General features: G+C 35.2%; 1 protein-coding gene across 5 annotated transcripts in view; it reads left to right on the top strand.

The window, feature by feature from the left end:
- Window positions 1-16,325, top strand: part of dst (dystonin) — a 121,820-nt gene that overhangs the window by 25,145 nt on the left and 80,350 nt on the right. For 3 of the 5 annotated variants that reach the window (XM_044136131.1, XM_044136134.1, XM_044136135.1), the window contains 3 exons: window positions 9,690-9,751; window positions 13,700-13,789; window positions 15,623-15,739. In XM_044136131.1, coding sequence (XP_043992066.1) covers window positions 9,690-9,751; window positions 13,700-13,789; window positions 15,623-15,739 — 269 coding nt within the window. The remainder of the gene's footprint in view (window positions 1-9,689; window positions 9,752-13,699; window positions 13,790-15,622; window positions 15,740-16,325) is intronic. The other 2 variants (XM_044136137.1, XM_044136136.1) reach the window with 1 other exon arrangement.

The following is a 16,325-nucleotide window of genomic DNA, read 5'->3' as shown; positions in this document are numbered from 1 at the left end:
TTGCAGGCTCTCAACCAACAAACTGCAATGCATTATGTATTATAACACCTAAACAACTTAGCTCTTGTCATACTCACTCAAATTCTTAAGCCTTCCTTTTCTTCACCAACAAGTCAACTATGAGAACAGGTTAATCATCGTATCCCTCCCAATAAAGGGTGCAAACATAAATAAATTATTAGTCAAAGATCACAATGTCATTCCTGATCATTGTACATATGTTATATTCATGGGGGGAAAAAACTATGGGTAGTTGGTTAGATTAACCTTGGTTTGCACAAGCGGTGGATTAGGTTCAACAAAGAATGAACATATAAAATCAGTGTGTTTAGTATAATTGCTGATCATAATATACCTCAGTTCTGACTGGAAACAGCGAATGCAGGACAACTTTGATCAGTTGCTTATTCTTTCTCAGTAATTTTACAATAGCATCATGAACTTGTTCTATATAGCTGTTTTATCCAAGATATCCATTATATTTACCTTTAAAAAGATTAGATGTTCTGATCTTGCAGAATACAACACAACTGTATCCCTGTGATGTTTTATAGAAGGTTATATAAACTATGCCTGCACTGCAGTCCCATGCAGTTGCATCATATCGATGCCCGTGAATGATGCATACTCGCTGTTGTATTTGTATGCTGTCATGGTGATGGGAAGACCAGTATGACTGAGCCTCATACCACAGCTCTGTTTAGCTCCTCTTACATGAGATCATCTTGTGAGTCTCCATCCCTCCCCTGACTCATGCTCTGTAGCCTTCCCTCTCCCTCTCTGGCACCACCTCCCTTCTCTGTCCAGAGAAACTGACAAACTGACTTCCTTTCTTTACTTTTATGGTAGATGACCAACAAACGTGCTCAAGCATTTATTTTTGTCACCGCTAAATTAGGAAGTTTGTTTTGAGAAGGATGTGACATTTTTCTTTTAATTGGATTTAAAACCTAAATCTGGAAGAAAACAAAACATCAAACAGATTAAACAAATGCTGTTCTGGCACATTATGAATGAACTTATTGTTGCAGTTGTGTGAAATTGGGGTCCTACGGGTGCTTTTGGCTTAGTAGGATAAAAAATGACAGAAATGTGAATAAGCTGTTGTGTTCATCCAACTTTCAACATGGTTTATATGTGTGGGTGCCAAAATGAGTTTGAACTTGAGATTGTACTCTGACTTTAAAAGTCAGGCTTCCAAATATTTCTGTGAGGAATGCCAAAATGTAAAAAATTCACACAATTTGAACACCCCATTGTAAATCTTGTGAGGCTTAAGAACATACCAAAGGAGTAAGTCTTTGTTATGTATACTGATCACCTAAATGAGAGCATTTTACTTTAAAATGGCATCTTCACATCTGCACATACGAGGGTTAATGATGGCTTTGTGTTGGTACTCAAGTGTGATGTTCAGACAGCCATGTTTATTGCATCTTTCCAATCCAACAATTATCCTTTAAAATTTATTTTTGAAGTTCAGGCAATAGTTATGCTTTAAATAGAGTACCATATTTGCAGTCATTATTGGACATTGCAAAAAATATATATATATATTCTTATCTTTTGTTTCTAGCAATGGAAAAAAACAAATACTCCCTTGGCTGTTTTGAATGCTGACAACCTGTTTCAATTACAGAGCTGTTCCAGTTACGTAGTTGTGATGCTGCCCCACCTTTTTGAGAAGACTGCAGTTTCTCACCCACAAGGAATGTTAGAAATGTATCGACAAGTATCTCACCATCACTATCAGTCTTGTGCTTGTTGTTAAAAATTGAACAGAAATACTTTTTTGCAACTTTTAAAGATGTGTTGAAGTAGCCATAAGGTGAAAGTCAGAATGAGTTTGCTGGTTACTGGTACCAAAGTGTATGTAGGTTCATATAAGATGTGAGAGAGTTTGCCTAATGGACAAGGGTTTTATTCTGCTGTTTAAAAAATTACATAAATGCGTGCTCCCACCTCTTCATACTAGTGCTGCATAAAGCCAGTTGTTTATGCATCTTCTCTTGGTTCCTTAAAAGACAAATTTAGTTAGCTTATACAGTAGAAAATGGCTTAATTAAATTTTTTAATTGTCCAGCACAGTAGTTATTTCAAACATATGTAAGTTTTTCATTATTTAAACACAACAAATACATTTGATTACAGATTTTGGCTCAATAATGCTTGGCGAATCTTTGTCCTTTGTCCCTGACATTAACGCAAAAAGCTTTAGTTTAGTCTGTATGGTTTTACTTCCCTGTCACACAAGGTCAAGAGGATTATGGAGGCTGGATTTTGATTGCAGTGACTTTTGGATTCAGTTCTGCTCAGACTGAGGATTTTTAATACAGAGATGCCAAGTGCTGTTAAAAAGACAGCAATTTATCTTCTATCCTATTTAAACAAGCCTGCACACAATTACGTTCTGCAGGTTTAGAGTACAACATACAAAACATATGTAATTGTATTAAGCTTTTTTATAGAGTGAATAGTCTGTAATCATGGTTCAAAACAGGCTTTCAACCATTTTTTCTCCTTTCAGTTATACAAGCATGACTCTCCTTCAGTTTTCCATAGTGCACATTAGGAAATGAAGGATGTCACCTAAGTGGCAGAGATTATGTGGCTTGCAGTCGGAGGGGCAGCATAGTTTAGGGTTGTGTTTATTTATAGCCATGCACATGTGCTTTTGCTACAAATAAGTGTCTGAGGCAGCCAGTTTGAATGCTGTGGTGGTCTCAGGAGGGGCTATATCTCCATTGACTATTAGCAGCAAATATTCACCCAAATATGAGATACAATACTTATATGCAAAAGCTTGGATAAAACTGTCTCCTGCAACATTTTATTATTACGAGCACTTCCATAGTAGTGTGCTTCCCTCTTGCTTTAGCAAAAAACACCCACAACATCCATTCCACTTGACCCCTGAAGGTGTGTTGTGTTACCTGGTGCCAAGTTGTTAGCAGCAGGTTTCTTAATGTCTCATAAGTGGTGAGGTCAGCCATCATGTATGGTTGTAGTCCTCAATCAACCATTCCTGAAGCATTTTTTTCTTTGAATCGCTGCACCATTTTCCTGTCCACTGCCAGTAGAACCAACGATGGGCTTGTGATCATCACAGCTGAACCACAGGAAGACGTTGACCTAAATTATTTACATCACATATATGGCCAGGTGCATGCATGCTGCTTATCTGGTCAAAACATGGCATCAGAATTTGTTATGGCAAGAGCAAACTGGCAGAAACAGTGTGATGCTTTGAGCGATGTTCTGCGAGGAGACCTTGGTTTATGCCATCTATGGAAATATCTCTTGACATGTAACACCATTCTAAGCATTGTTGGAGGTCATGTGCTAATATTATGAAATAAATTGTGATTTCACTGCAAGCGATACAAAATAAATAATATCTTTAAGATACTAATTGTATTCAATATTTCACTTTGGCACAGTTTTGCACAAACATGTTGCAAACAAACAGATACTTGGGCTCTCCCTTTCACTGAACACTGATTTGCTGACGATCAAACTATGCGGCTCTACAGGAAGTTAAACATCGACATGACAAGTACTTCCAGAGAAGAAGAAAATTTATGATCCTCTTTGGTCAAAAGGCAAAAGCAAAAGTGTAGTTTGGGCATATTTTGCCTATGAGGGAGACAGACAGGAAAAGGCTAAGGATGTTGATAAGCTCTTAAGTAATTAGTGCAGCAGTGTTGGCCACAAAGAAGAGTACCGCTACAGACGTGGTAAATCATCTTAAAAAACCCACATTGTAAAGATGAGGAGTTAAAAAAGGACAGTTATTATGATGGATGGCACAAGTTAATGTTTTTTTGTTTTGAGATTGGTGACCTCTTGATAGCCCCATTATGGCTCTGACCTTTTACGGGTGGGAACTATGAAGTGGGAAAGGGGCAAAATAACCTGCATCCTTTCATTACTGCGTTTTTTAGTATTTAAGGGATACAGGGTTGAAATTTTGTCTTAAAACTGTTTTATCAATTTTTTTTAAAGACCGAAACTGAAGCTGACAAAGGTAAACCAAAAAGGTGTGAGAATATATGCGAACAGACAAACTTTTTAAAGTTAGGGTTGATATTGTGGTGAAAATGGGATCAAGTGTTAAGTTTTTTTTTTTCTTTTTTCTATGGGCATCCAGTTTGAAATGATAGCGTTGCTACAACCCTATCATACACACCCTTTCAAGAAAGTCATATTCTTTGTTGCTAGTAAGATTATGTTTTTGTCTTTAAGTAAAAATGATTTGAGGATCACAACAATAAGTTTTTAAGTGATGACTAAAACCTAAAGTTTCTTCTGATTTTAAAATAATTGACCAGGTGTTACAAAAAAGTCTGATATGCTTGACATTTGACATAGTACATGTCCATAGGTAAAAAATTACTTCTCAAAAGGAAATTGTTTCTTATTATGTTAAAGAAAAACATCTTGGTCACTTATAAAACTGCTAGTTGTAAACGTCTGATCAGCAGGGCCAGATTTGTAGAGTGATCATAAAAATTTTGTCTTAAAATATTTCTTAAAACACAACTATTGTGAAGCCACACCTGTAAAATCTTTAATTGTCTTGTTATTTCTTTTTTTTATGTTAGACCTGTATTTAGCTTTTGAAGTTCAATCTTTGTTATAATTTGGTTGTGTTGTGTTTTATGCTAAACCTTCACATTGAGGCTGATATTGGTATTCAAAAGCTTTGAGTGCTGCTGGAACTCAATACAAATTAAATGGAATTTTGCTCTAAAGTTGCAATGTTTGCTGAAGTAATGGAAGCTTTGATAGTTAACAACTGAATTGAAGAAAACTTGTTTACTTTATCTGATTCAATTAGTTGAGAAAAACAATGGGTGAGATTCTAAGTATCAAATTGTTTGCTCACTGATTTTGGAAGATTGGATAACTCTAATCTGTATGATAAAGGTGCTGAGGCTATGTAATAACAGATAACTATGGGAATGATAACATTACTTCTCACCTTGGCACTGTTTGGTTTCATATCTTTGTTGTTGTTAGTTTGATATGGTCCCAATTCTGTCCACTTCATGGCCAAACATTGAATGGCCTTTAATGGTTTGGAGAATTACCAAGTATCCTGCTTTTTATTCTTAGAAGATCCTCCAGAGGGCACCACAATATAAATCTTCCTTGAATATTTTTCTTGGAAGTGCAGATCATCTCTTTTTCAATTTTTCTGGTCCGAAATATATTATTTTCAGACATTCATGGTAGAAATAATAATGCTAAAAAATCTGTCACTGTTATGCTATCTCATACCAGTTGATGTTTCTGTGTTTGTCATGAATATTTCAGTGTGTGGGCGTGTGTGTGTGTGTGTTATCAGTGAACTGTCAACATATGAAGCATGGTAATCATTACTGTCTGGCTCTTGGATGGTTTCTTTTTCTGACCTGACCTTTACCCTGAGCTGGGCAGGTTCCTGGAATATATAAGCAACTTGTCTATGTTATTTCCTTTTTGGATGAATTTGTATGTAATGCAGTGTATGAGTTGGTGTCCTTCTTCAGTCTGAGCAGCTTTCCCCATCTGTGATTCAGCTACACGATGATGTAAGGATCAGCGATGACACAGCAGAACTGCTGAATGTCTGCCATTTTCCTTAGATATCTTATTATTTCTTGAGCGTTAGCAATTTTTGGTATTTTATTGGTGATGTTGCTATTTAAGCCTCAGTTTAACTGACTTTATTGTAACCTAAAATTTATATTGGATTCGATTTCATTTGTTATCAAAGTCAAATAAGCATCGCAACTTATAAGTCTAAAGTATTTTATCTTAAGATTAATCTAATATTTTAAGTTACACTTAAAAAGAAGAGTAGATTTTTATTTATGGGTATCAACTGATTAAAATATTTTATTGCGATTAATGCATGTAAGGGTCAAAAAGTACAGAATCCCTTGCCTTAAAAAATGAACTGTAGTAAAAGAAATTTGCGTTATCTCATGATTAACAACCCTGATTTTTACATTATTAAAAAAATGATAACCATCACAAAGTTTTTTACAGGTCATAGAGATATAAGGCACATGTATTACTAGACAGTATCTGCTTATTGTTAGACTCAACTACAGTAAATTAAGTTTGATATTGTGGCAGAAAAAAAAAAAAAATTCCGCCACAACATACATTAGTGTCTGTTGGACATTATTTTACTCCTAAGCTATACTATTTGTTGACAAAATTAGAATCAGACTTGGAGTAGTTCTCCTTTAAGTATTTAGATGAACCTTACCCTAAATTTAAGAAAAACGTGTTTCACAGATGTTCAGAGGAAAATTACTTTTGCTTTGATAAAAGCCTAATGTTAACTTTGAGGAAAAAGTGTCTGGAGAGGGAAAAAGGTTGAGATTCCAGGTGTGGTTCCACAATTTTTTTGGGAATCAACCATGTACGTTTTTTGCCCAAGGTTCTGCCACCTGAACCCCCCTCGCTCCAACAGTGGATCAATCTGCTATTGCACACCAGCTGTCTCTATTACATCTAGTGTGGCTGAAGCCTCATGGTACTGGATTTCTAGGATGTCCCAAAGCTTTTCTCCTTGGATTTGGAATTAGGTTATTTAAGGTTAAAGCCAAAAAAAAAAAAAATGAAATAAATAAAAGTCTTGTAGAATATTTGAATATGGCATAAAAGTGGACTCTGCTTACAGATGTAAATGGGTTGGTTCATGTTACAGTGACATAATGTGACTCTGAAATATTTCATCTTCTACTTGATATTTTTATTAAAAATAATTGTCACACCACTTCACTTTCCAATTCCCAGTGCCTCTGACTCATAGCCTATTTTTAGATGAACTAAATGGAAAAGTCTGTGGAGGACAGAGTACCAGAACACTTAAAGAACCCTTGTTATACATTTTCTGGGGTTTATGACCGTTTTGAAGGATTTTCTATGTGATAGTAGCTTTTTCACTTTGAATTTTAATAGTGTAATGAAAGCTACGATAATTTCTGCAGCTTAACATAAATATTTCTAACATTTACTGAAAGTTGGCATCCATTTATAAAGAGTTGATTCATTTTTAAAATCAATAGTCTGTTAGAAATGAACGCTGGATATTTTTAAATCTTATCATCTGTTTTGGTTGTTTTCACATCTTATCAGTCAGGTGGTTGATTTGTATTTACCTGGATGTTTTTAGATGACTGTGATGATTAAAAAAGCACAAACAACTGCACCAGACAGCTAATTTTGTTTTCTTGCCTAAAAAATTGTTACATAATAGTTAATATGCTGAGTTAACTCACCATGTTATGGTGAGTTGAAATCATCCTGGCACTAAAAATGGACGCATTTGTAAAAATCTTTCATTTTTCACTACCCTCACGAGCTGCTGCTAGATAAACACCAAACCGCATGGAAACTCAGAATAGCATGTAGCCATGGAAAACCTGACAGGACTCGCTCTGGATCCTTGATGAGAGAGGGAGTTGCAGCTCCCTCGGAGGCTGTTAGGCAGAAAGAGAAGCTCAGAGAGACTAAAACAGCTTCTCTGGTCGTGCATTTACGCGACATTCGTCTAACTGGACCACTATCCTGTTGTCTGCTGGTCGGAAACCGCCAGACAGGATGAAGTACCTGCTTGAAACTGAAAGGGATCACAGAGCACATCTGGTAACTCTCATGTGCTGTATGGGTCAGTACTTATGTTACAGTTTTCTTAAATGATCAGGTCCTTCAGTGTTTTCTAATTAATGATTGTTCTGATCTGCCTCAACAAAACTTATGGTGTAATCTACCGTGGAGACTTAGAAAGGTATTGGGTAATCTGTTGTCCTGTTGTTAGGGTTCAGGAAATATTTCTCCGAAACCACTGATGGTGGTAGTTGTGGAACAAATGTGAGCTGGCTGACAGATGTTGCCTTTATTAATATCAGCATGTAGAAGTGTTTTCCTTCTTCTTCTTTTTTTGTTGTTTTTGCTTTCACTAAAGATTACTCTAAGGAGAGTGTATGCAAACGTGTAAGCACTGGAATGAGTCACATGCTGTGGTGTCTGGCCAGGACTTGACGTTTGGAACAAAATAGATACTTGAATTTGAAGATACCAGTTTGTGTTTTTCCTAAAATGCCCGTGCTTTTACAGTGGTGTTGTCATTGTCACAGGGTGATGTCAGTGTGGTTGGTATGGCGATGCAAACAACAAATAAAACATTGTGGTGCTTTTGACAGCTTGTAGTTCAGAGTGATTTCATCTTAGCCTCTGGGAAATCACAAACTTCAATTGTGTTACTATAACACTTTCCCGTCCTCAAAAGTTCCAGCATTGCTTCATGTCTTCTTTTGAAAAGCAAGAGTCCTTTTTTTTCTGCATCAATTGTTTATAATCTTTAATTTGAATTGTGGTAATTTGCTTTTGGGTTTTCAGGACTATGTTCTTACTGTCTTTTTGTTAACTTGTTTTGCTACAAATGTTAGAAAGAAAGCGATTAATTATGGTGATAGAATTATTTGCACAGTTAACCACATGTTTTCACATGTTTTTTACATAACAAACTGAATATTTAGTATATATTATCAGACTTTTTTTTGATAAACTAATACAGTCTATAGAAGATTATTATAAGACCTTAGTGAACAAACAGCATAATTGAGCAGGGGAATACACTGTATAGGTCAAGAAAAAATTTGTGGAGAAATTCAGATTTAGCTTATAAAACAACATCAGAAGCTTTAACCATTTCATGGATCACTGTTCAATCCATCATATGAAAAATGATCAACTGACATAACTACAAGCCTACCAAGAAATGACTTAAAGTCTTTTCTTGGTTGACGTTAGATCTCGAATATCAAAGCTCAGATGGGCATTATCTATTGACAGGATTTTTGGTGTGAACGTCATAAATTTGACTTAGCCATGTACGGTATACAGCAAACATGTGGAAGAAGGTGCTTTAGTAAACAACTGTCCTGAACTCACTGCCCTCAACATGGCAGTGACAGCATCATGCTGTGGGGAGGCTTTTCTTCACCAGTGACATGGCTACTGGTCACAGTTTAAGGGAAAATGCATAAAGCAAAATATAAGAAAAGCCTTGAGACTTGGGAATGTTTTCAGATGCTCTCCAATAAACGTGACATTTTTGTCACTAGTTGGGTGAGACGTAAAACATTTACACCAAAGCGCAGTTCTGCGTAGTGTTGTTACAGGAGGGACAAGAGTAAAACTTGAAGATCATTTAAGATTTTTTTCTTCAGCTTCACATTTACAAATAATTCTACATTTGAAAAAAATCCCAGTAGAATGTATTTGGTTTTGAAGTGACAACAGTGATTTCATGTTTGTTTATGTAACTGGTTACCTAGGTTTATATTATTTTTGTTTTTAATGTTATTAGTGCAGTGTTGCCCTCTGTCCATTTTCACTGCCTTGTCAATATAAAACTGACAGGGTTAATCTAGAAATAGAAGAATTTGCTAAAAAAAATAAGCTGTAAAACTTTGAAATCCCCCAATTTAAGGAAAATGTTTGTAGGATATCATACAACCACAATTTTGTTCCATGCAGCGATTCACCCATCCTTTGTAATCGTTTTTGCTACAATAAAATGCATATTAACCTAACAATTTAGATAACATACTGCTTGGAGGAGTTTCTTGATGGATTTTGGAGAAGAAATCAATTAATGTTGTGATGTTTTTTCCTTTTTGTAGATGAAAGAGACAGAGTGCAGAAAAAGACCTTTACAAAGTGGATAAATCAGCATCTATTCAAGGTAAGACATATTATCTGGCAGTAGTTTGCAAATGTTTGCTTGTAAAAACTGATAGTATATGAAAACTGTACTGATCATATGTTGAGCGAGTCCTTTTTCTGTCACATTTATCAAAACCATTTTCATGTAACATCCACAGTAAATCATTTATTGCTAGTTTTTTGTTAGGTTCCAACATGTTAACATTCCTCCTGAAATGTTATTAGAGCTTGCTGAAAGTCATTTAGGAAGACATGTGTGGCTGCTGTGCAGCAGCAACAGGTTTTCTTTTGTTGAAAGGTAAATTTGAAATGCTTATTAAGTGGTTTCATCAGTGTTGGGAATTTGGTGAAACACTTAAGAAAATAGACAAGCATGGACATGTCTCATCTGTCACGCCTTTTGAAATATGAAGAATATGGAGAGGATATGAAAATGTTTGTATATGTGTTTCAGATATCGGATGGAATGACTCACTGCCATCTCTTAAATGAGATTTTCTGAGTTGTCTTTTATTGTCTGATTTATCTGTTAAAGAAAAATAAAATTGTTAATGTTGAAGGAATTTTATTGGTTGCAATTTGACTGCTGTGAATTGCATGTAAAGCCTTGCAGAAAAACAGAAACTTTGATGATCTTTGCTAGTTAATTTGGCACAATGACACCAGGTTTGGTTCTGCAATATAGAAAAACCATACAGGAAATCATTGTGTAGGATGTATGTGTGCATACAGTGTGTTGCAAAAGTATTCATAGCTGAATTTAATCAGTTTGTCACACTTTATTCTCAATCCTTTTTGTATTTGAGTGATATTTTAAATAATTCATCAAAAGAGTAGAAGAAATTGTGGAGGAGAAGGGAAAAATCTGATACACTGCAGCATAAATACAAATGAAAGTCACATTTTCAGAATTGCTTTGTGGTTTGGGGTCAACGTGGGAAACTTAAAACGTAAAGGGATATGAAGTCTTTTAGAAGGTACTGGACATTAGTACATATTTACAGTATCCACATGGGGCAAAAATATAACTTGTAGAAGTATACACAACAGTTATAAACACAATACTGATATGCAGTCATTAGCAAAAGGAAGTACACTCTGTGTAAAACAGAGTTTTATGCATCAAGACCAAAATGTAGAAACTGTTATAAATTAAATACACCTCCAATACTTAAATCATTTTAGAACCTGAAGGGATCATATAATTTTTTACTCCTTTTATGGAGAACCCTGGCATTAGAGGAGGATATACTTTCTTTTTTCCATTACAGTATGACAAGAAAGAATGCTAGGATGACGTTCCTCTTATAAATGCTAAACTGGTAAATAGGTTTTGCCTAGTTTTGCTCCTTTTTCTTAGAAGCCTATACTGTTTTTCACATTATAGTTTCTCATATTCTGTTTGCTTTAGCCCTACGCTCTCCTTGTAATTGAATGGCATTGTTAGAAACTAATTAATTAAACAGGAAGCGAACATCTATAGAAACTTTTGTATGAAAATTCAAGGCCAGAATGTCAAAAGAAGAATAAAGGCTGAGCAGATTTTTTTTCCTCAGAAAAGAGACTCTGTCACGTCTCTGTCTTTTGGTTTAAAGTTTTATTTTCTGTTTAAAAAGTGATTTGATTTCATAACTAATTAAACCACTGTGGTTTAATGTGTAGGTAAATATTAAAGCATAAATGCTGATCTTGTATTACCAGATAAAAACGAATATGGTCCACTAAACACATTGAGCACAGTGACCTATCAGTGTCCAAAGGATCAGTCTGAGAAAGGTGGGCTGTTTGTGCTACTCCATCAAGAATACTTTACAGAGTATCGGCAGTATGACCTGAGGAACAGTAAATCTCTAGAATAAAGCACAATTAGTCATAATTTTAATAATTTTCTGAAATATGAACTTGCATTTTGAATTGCCTCCCACTCACCATTTTAAAAATGTACATTATCTGTGGGACAAATTATAACCCACTGCTTTGTACCACCTATAGCATGAAAAAAGCTCATTTCACTTTGTCATAATAAGTAATGCAACTCCGACAGCCTTTTAGCCTCTTATCTCCAGCTTAATGCCGACATTACTGTGAAAAAACTGCAAAAATGCTGACTTTGTTTTTCATTTTAAAAGGCAGAAGGAAGAGTTCAGCTTGAGATCAGAGTCTGTCGTGTACTGTCAGCTTTACCAGTCTAATGATTTCATGACTCTTGGATCAGATTTTACACGACAAGAATGTCAGCGTCCTTTCATCAATGTTTAAGGCAGATTGAACCGAACCATTTGCCATTTTGTTTTTGGAAGAATGCTCGAGGCTCATAGAAACTGTTAGTTCCAGTTCTTGCTTTAGGAATCATTTACTGCAGTGCAGGCTACATAAATCTTGGCACAATCTTGGCAGAAAAAATAATGAAATAATGTATCCTGATGAAATTACCTCCTTAGAATTATATATGAATTAGAAATTGCATACCAAAGTAAAAATGTTTGAAAACCATTTCTAAGCTGCTATCCCTGTGACCCGTCCCCGGGTAAGCGGAGGAAAATGGATGGATGAAAACCATTTTTTATTTTATTTTAACTAAGGTACATAATTTTTTCCATGTATTTTAGAGATAATGATTTTTGCTTTGTATGTTTTAGTAGTTTGGAGTGTCAAACATGCCACAAGAATTGTGAACTTCTGAACAAGAATTCAGAAAAAGAAATTAAAAAAATATAAAAAAGCATAGGTTTTTCTTGCCTGATAGCGTGACTCATCAAGACCATTAGTTAGGAATAAATCTGCTCCAATCAGGATGATCGACCTATTGTGTACTTGCGATGTTGGTGACCGCAACAGTTGAAATAATTTCTTTGTGCAGCTCAGTCATTTAAACCGCCAATCATAGTCAATTGACACATTAATGCATTTGGTTAGTCTAAATGTCAATCACACATCTTTTTATTTTGAATTCTGGTACTTTTGTCTCTTCATACAAAGGGTCTCACATGTAGTTAATGAGGAATTAGAGGTGCCAAATTATAGGTTAAGATTTTCTTTGCTGACTCAATAATGCAAACATACTGAGCTATTCTGGCTCCACAGCTGTGGTTGCTATCAGGGAATAAAGTCCTGAAAGTCCTGTGTTAAAGCAGGTCAATCGGCAGCTGACTGTTTTCAAGGGGGTGCTATTTAGGCCAGGGAGGACAGAGTCTCTGACTGCTGTTGTTTAGCACCTCTCTTAAGTTGCTAGATGAAGTGTCACGCTGATAACCTTGGAAGACTTTAATGACAAATGCTTCTCTGCATACTTTTGTTATTGGTTTTACCGTCAGGACAATTTGGTGGCTTTTAATTGTGTATTTGAACTCTTCTGTTTTCAGCATTAAAAATGGTGATGTAACTATTTAACAGAGTTTTAAAAGCATGTAAAGAGTGCCAAAGATTGATTTTATTGTGAATTTTCAGCAAAATGTAATCAGGGTAAGAATGTTGCATAAAGGTTCAAACGTACACAAACAGCATTTGGATAAATATCTCTTAGCAAGTCACAGAAAAAAAATACTCTCTTTTCTGTAGCCTTCAGCAAACTTCTGGTATAATAATCTTTTTTATTAGAAATGGTAATGCTAATTTGGTTGGCTTCCAGACATGATTCCACATTTCAAGAACACTTCATGAATTTCGATATGGTTGAGTTAATGAGATTCTGAGTTGTCAGTAAATGTATTAAAATAAATATATGTGTGTGTGTAGAAATAATGTCTTCCTAAACGTCTCGGATAATATAAAGTAGAAAAGTTCAGTAATAATAAAAAAATCTTTTAGCTGAAAATGTATTATTTTACATAAGAATATGTGAACTTTAAACGAATAAATCCTATATCACATGTAATCTATAAAATATTAAAAATGTGAATAAACAGCAGCAGCAGGACAGTAATTTGTGCAACTTGCAGACATTTTATCTTCCTTTTTGCTTCTTCAGGTACGAAAGCACATAAATGACCTGTATGAAGACTTACGAGATGGACATAACCTGATCTCACTGTTGGAGGTTTTGTCTGGAGATACACTGGTGAGTTTGTGCTTTTTCTTTTATATGCTTCATAAAAAGACAAGGGCTCAGATTTACATGGAATAAAATCTTATTATCTTTTGGCTCACTTGAAATTGGCTTTTGATATTGAAGTTAGTGCCACTTTGAAAGAGATCAGTCAGATAACCCAGACACAAACAAGACATCTAGAGATTTTGTCATACAGCACAGACTAGCCTACACTTTCAGTGTTGTTGCTCTGGTACTTTCTTTTTGCTCTTATGTAACTTTAACTTAGTGAAGAGGAAAATCCTGGGATTTTAATCCCTGTAATCAGCTTTTCCGCTCCACCCACTAAAGTAAAATAAAAAAAATCTACTTTTCTTTTTTGCTGGTAAGACATCAAATATTAAATGCTTTTTAAAAATCTAACATATTAACATACAATCGCTAAATTAATTACATGACACTTGTTTCTAAATGTTGCTTTGTTTGTTTTTGTGTTTTTTTGGAAATGATTGGACTGAAATGGTGTCATTGCCCTTGATATTTAACATATAAACCTAATTTCTTTCCTTGTGAGGTATACAATGTTACCCAATGCTCTGTTTAGAGTTCGCTTTTGCACAGCAAAACCCTACAAGTGCATTTTTTATAAAAAGACCAACAAAACCTGTTTAAGAGAAAGTTGTTAATGTTGTATGGAATGGATAGATACTCACCAGCGATCTCAAGGTCAAGATAGTACGACATTAGTGTTAATGGGTCACAGGAAGTTTGGATAACCTCATTTCAGAGTGAAGACAAACACAATTCTCCTGAACTAAACCTGATAGTTCAGGTTGTGTTGTTTTCTATAGCATCATATTGATATTTGATATTTCCAAATGTATCTCTTCTGCATTCTATATGCTTCCACAAATTCTAAAATCTGCAAAATTTACATTGTAAATTTTCCTACACCAGTTTGAGTTTTCCTGTGGAAGAGGAAACACTATTGTTATCTTCATCAGTTTAACAGCAATATGAGAGGATGAGGGTGAGCAGGGTTTCTGTAGGTTGTACAGAAACCTTGTACAACCTACAGAAAGACAAGACATATAGAGATTTCTTGTCTCTAGATGTCTAGAGAAACCACTGTACTTTGTAGAAACCACTGTACTTTGTAAAAGTTTTCTACTACCAGAAAAAACTGTTTACTATTGTCTTAAAAATATAAGAACAACTCACCTATACTAGAAGTTAGGTCTGCGTGCTATTTTTTCTTGTTGAATTTGGAGCCTAAATGTTTGCAGTTTGTTTTTCTATAAACCAGAATTTTTCAGGACTTTTTTTTCGCTCGGAATTATGAAAAATTTAATGAAAAAATTATGAAAAAAAACCAACAAAAAACGTCATTACAAAGAGAAAATGATCAAATAATAGTTAATGGACTTTTTGTATTTCTATAATGCAATAATTTGTATCTGTTAACAAAATTGAAAATTGAAAAAGGATTTATAGTGAAAGTCATATGTAATTTGTGAAGGTTCTGATTATATGCAGAATTCTAACTATGATAATTCTGCTGATTCATTCTTTAAATATGTCTAAAACTCTATTTGCCTACATCAGTGTATGAGACTTTCATGTTATCATTTCTTTCATTCATCCAAATACTGGCATCCCCCCTCTTACATCAGTGTTACGTTCATCCTCTAAGCACCTGTTTGTTTTTTCTGTTTATTTCCTACTACTCCTCATCCCCCTCTCTCCATTCTTTGACTGGATTGTGTCCATTGTCCAACTTTCCTATGATTTGGTGGCTGTGTGTGTGTGTGTGTGTCCATGTCTTCCTTTTCTTCCCTATATGTTGCCTTTTCGGTGATAAAGCAAAGGGAGCGTGATTTTCTGAAGACGTTACGGTTGGTGAGTGGGAGAGAAGCATGTGCGGTTGAGCAGCATGGAGACACGGTGGATGATGATGATGATGATGATGATGATAAGGGGGTACGTGTGGCTTGCACCCTTAAAATAGCCCACTAATTCAGCTCATGTTGTGGCATTTGAGTAGAAGCATAGAAATATTCATACAATAGGGTTTCTTTTCTTACAGGTCTGTGTAGTTATTTCTCCAGCTGATAATGACATTATTTGCCCATTGTTGAACATATTTTCCTTTTTTTCACATTGTTTTAAGGCATTTTTCCTTGGGACTTTTTTGATGAAGGCATAATGGAATTATGTTTAAATTTTATGCTGCAAACATAATGCATAGCTTTTTCTGGGAACATTCACATCAGTTCTTTACAAAAACTGCAACACGCGATCAGCCACACCCATGTATAAAAAGCATTAAAAAAGTCTCCCTTGAAGGCTTTCACATCCGCATCACTAACTCCACGCATCATGAAGTCATACAGTTAATTCTGTCTGAACCTCTATGATGATTATTTTTTCTTTGCCTTTAAATTGTGGATTTGGAAATATTTAGCTGCTGAATAGCCTTCACTAAACCTTTTTTTTTAGTGCCGTTGCTTTACTACAGAGAGGGACAGGATGGCTGGATGCAGTTCAAGCCTTTCACTGCTGCTTC

The sequence above is a fragment of the Gambusia affinis genome, linkage group LG13 (assembly GCF_019740435.1).
Source record: "Gambusia affinis linkage group LG13, SWU_Gaff_1.0, whole genome shotgun sequence".
Classification (NCBI taxonomy): domain Eukaryota; kingdom Metazoa; phylum Chordata; class Actinopteri; order Cyprinodontiformes; family Poeciliidae; genus Gambusia; species Gambusia affinis.
This window is presented reverse-complemented; position numbering and strand designations above follow the sequence as displayed.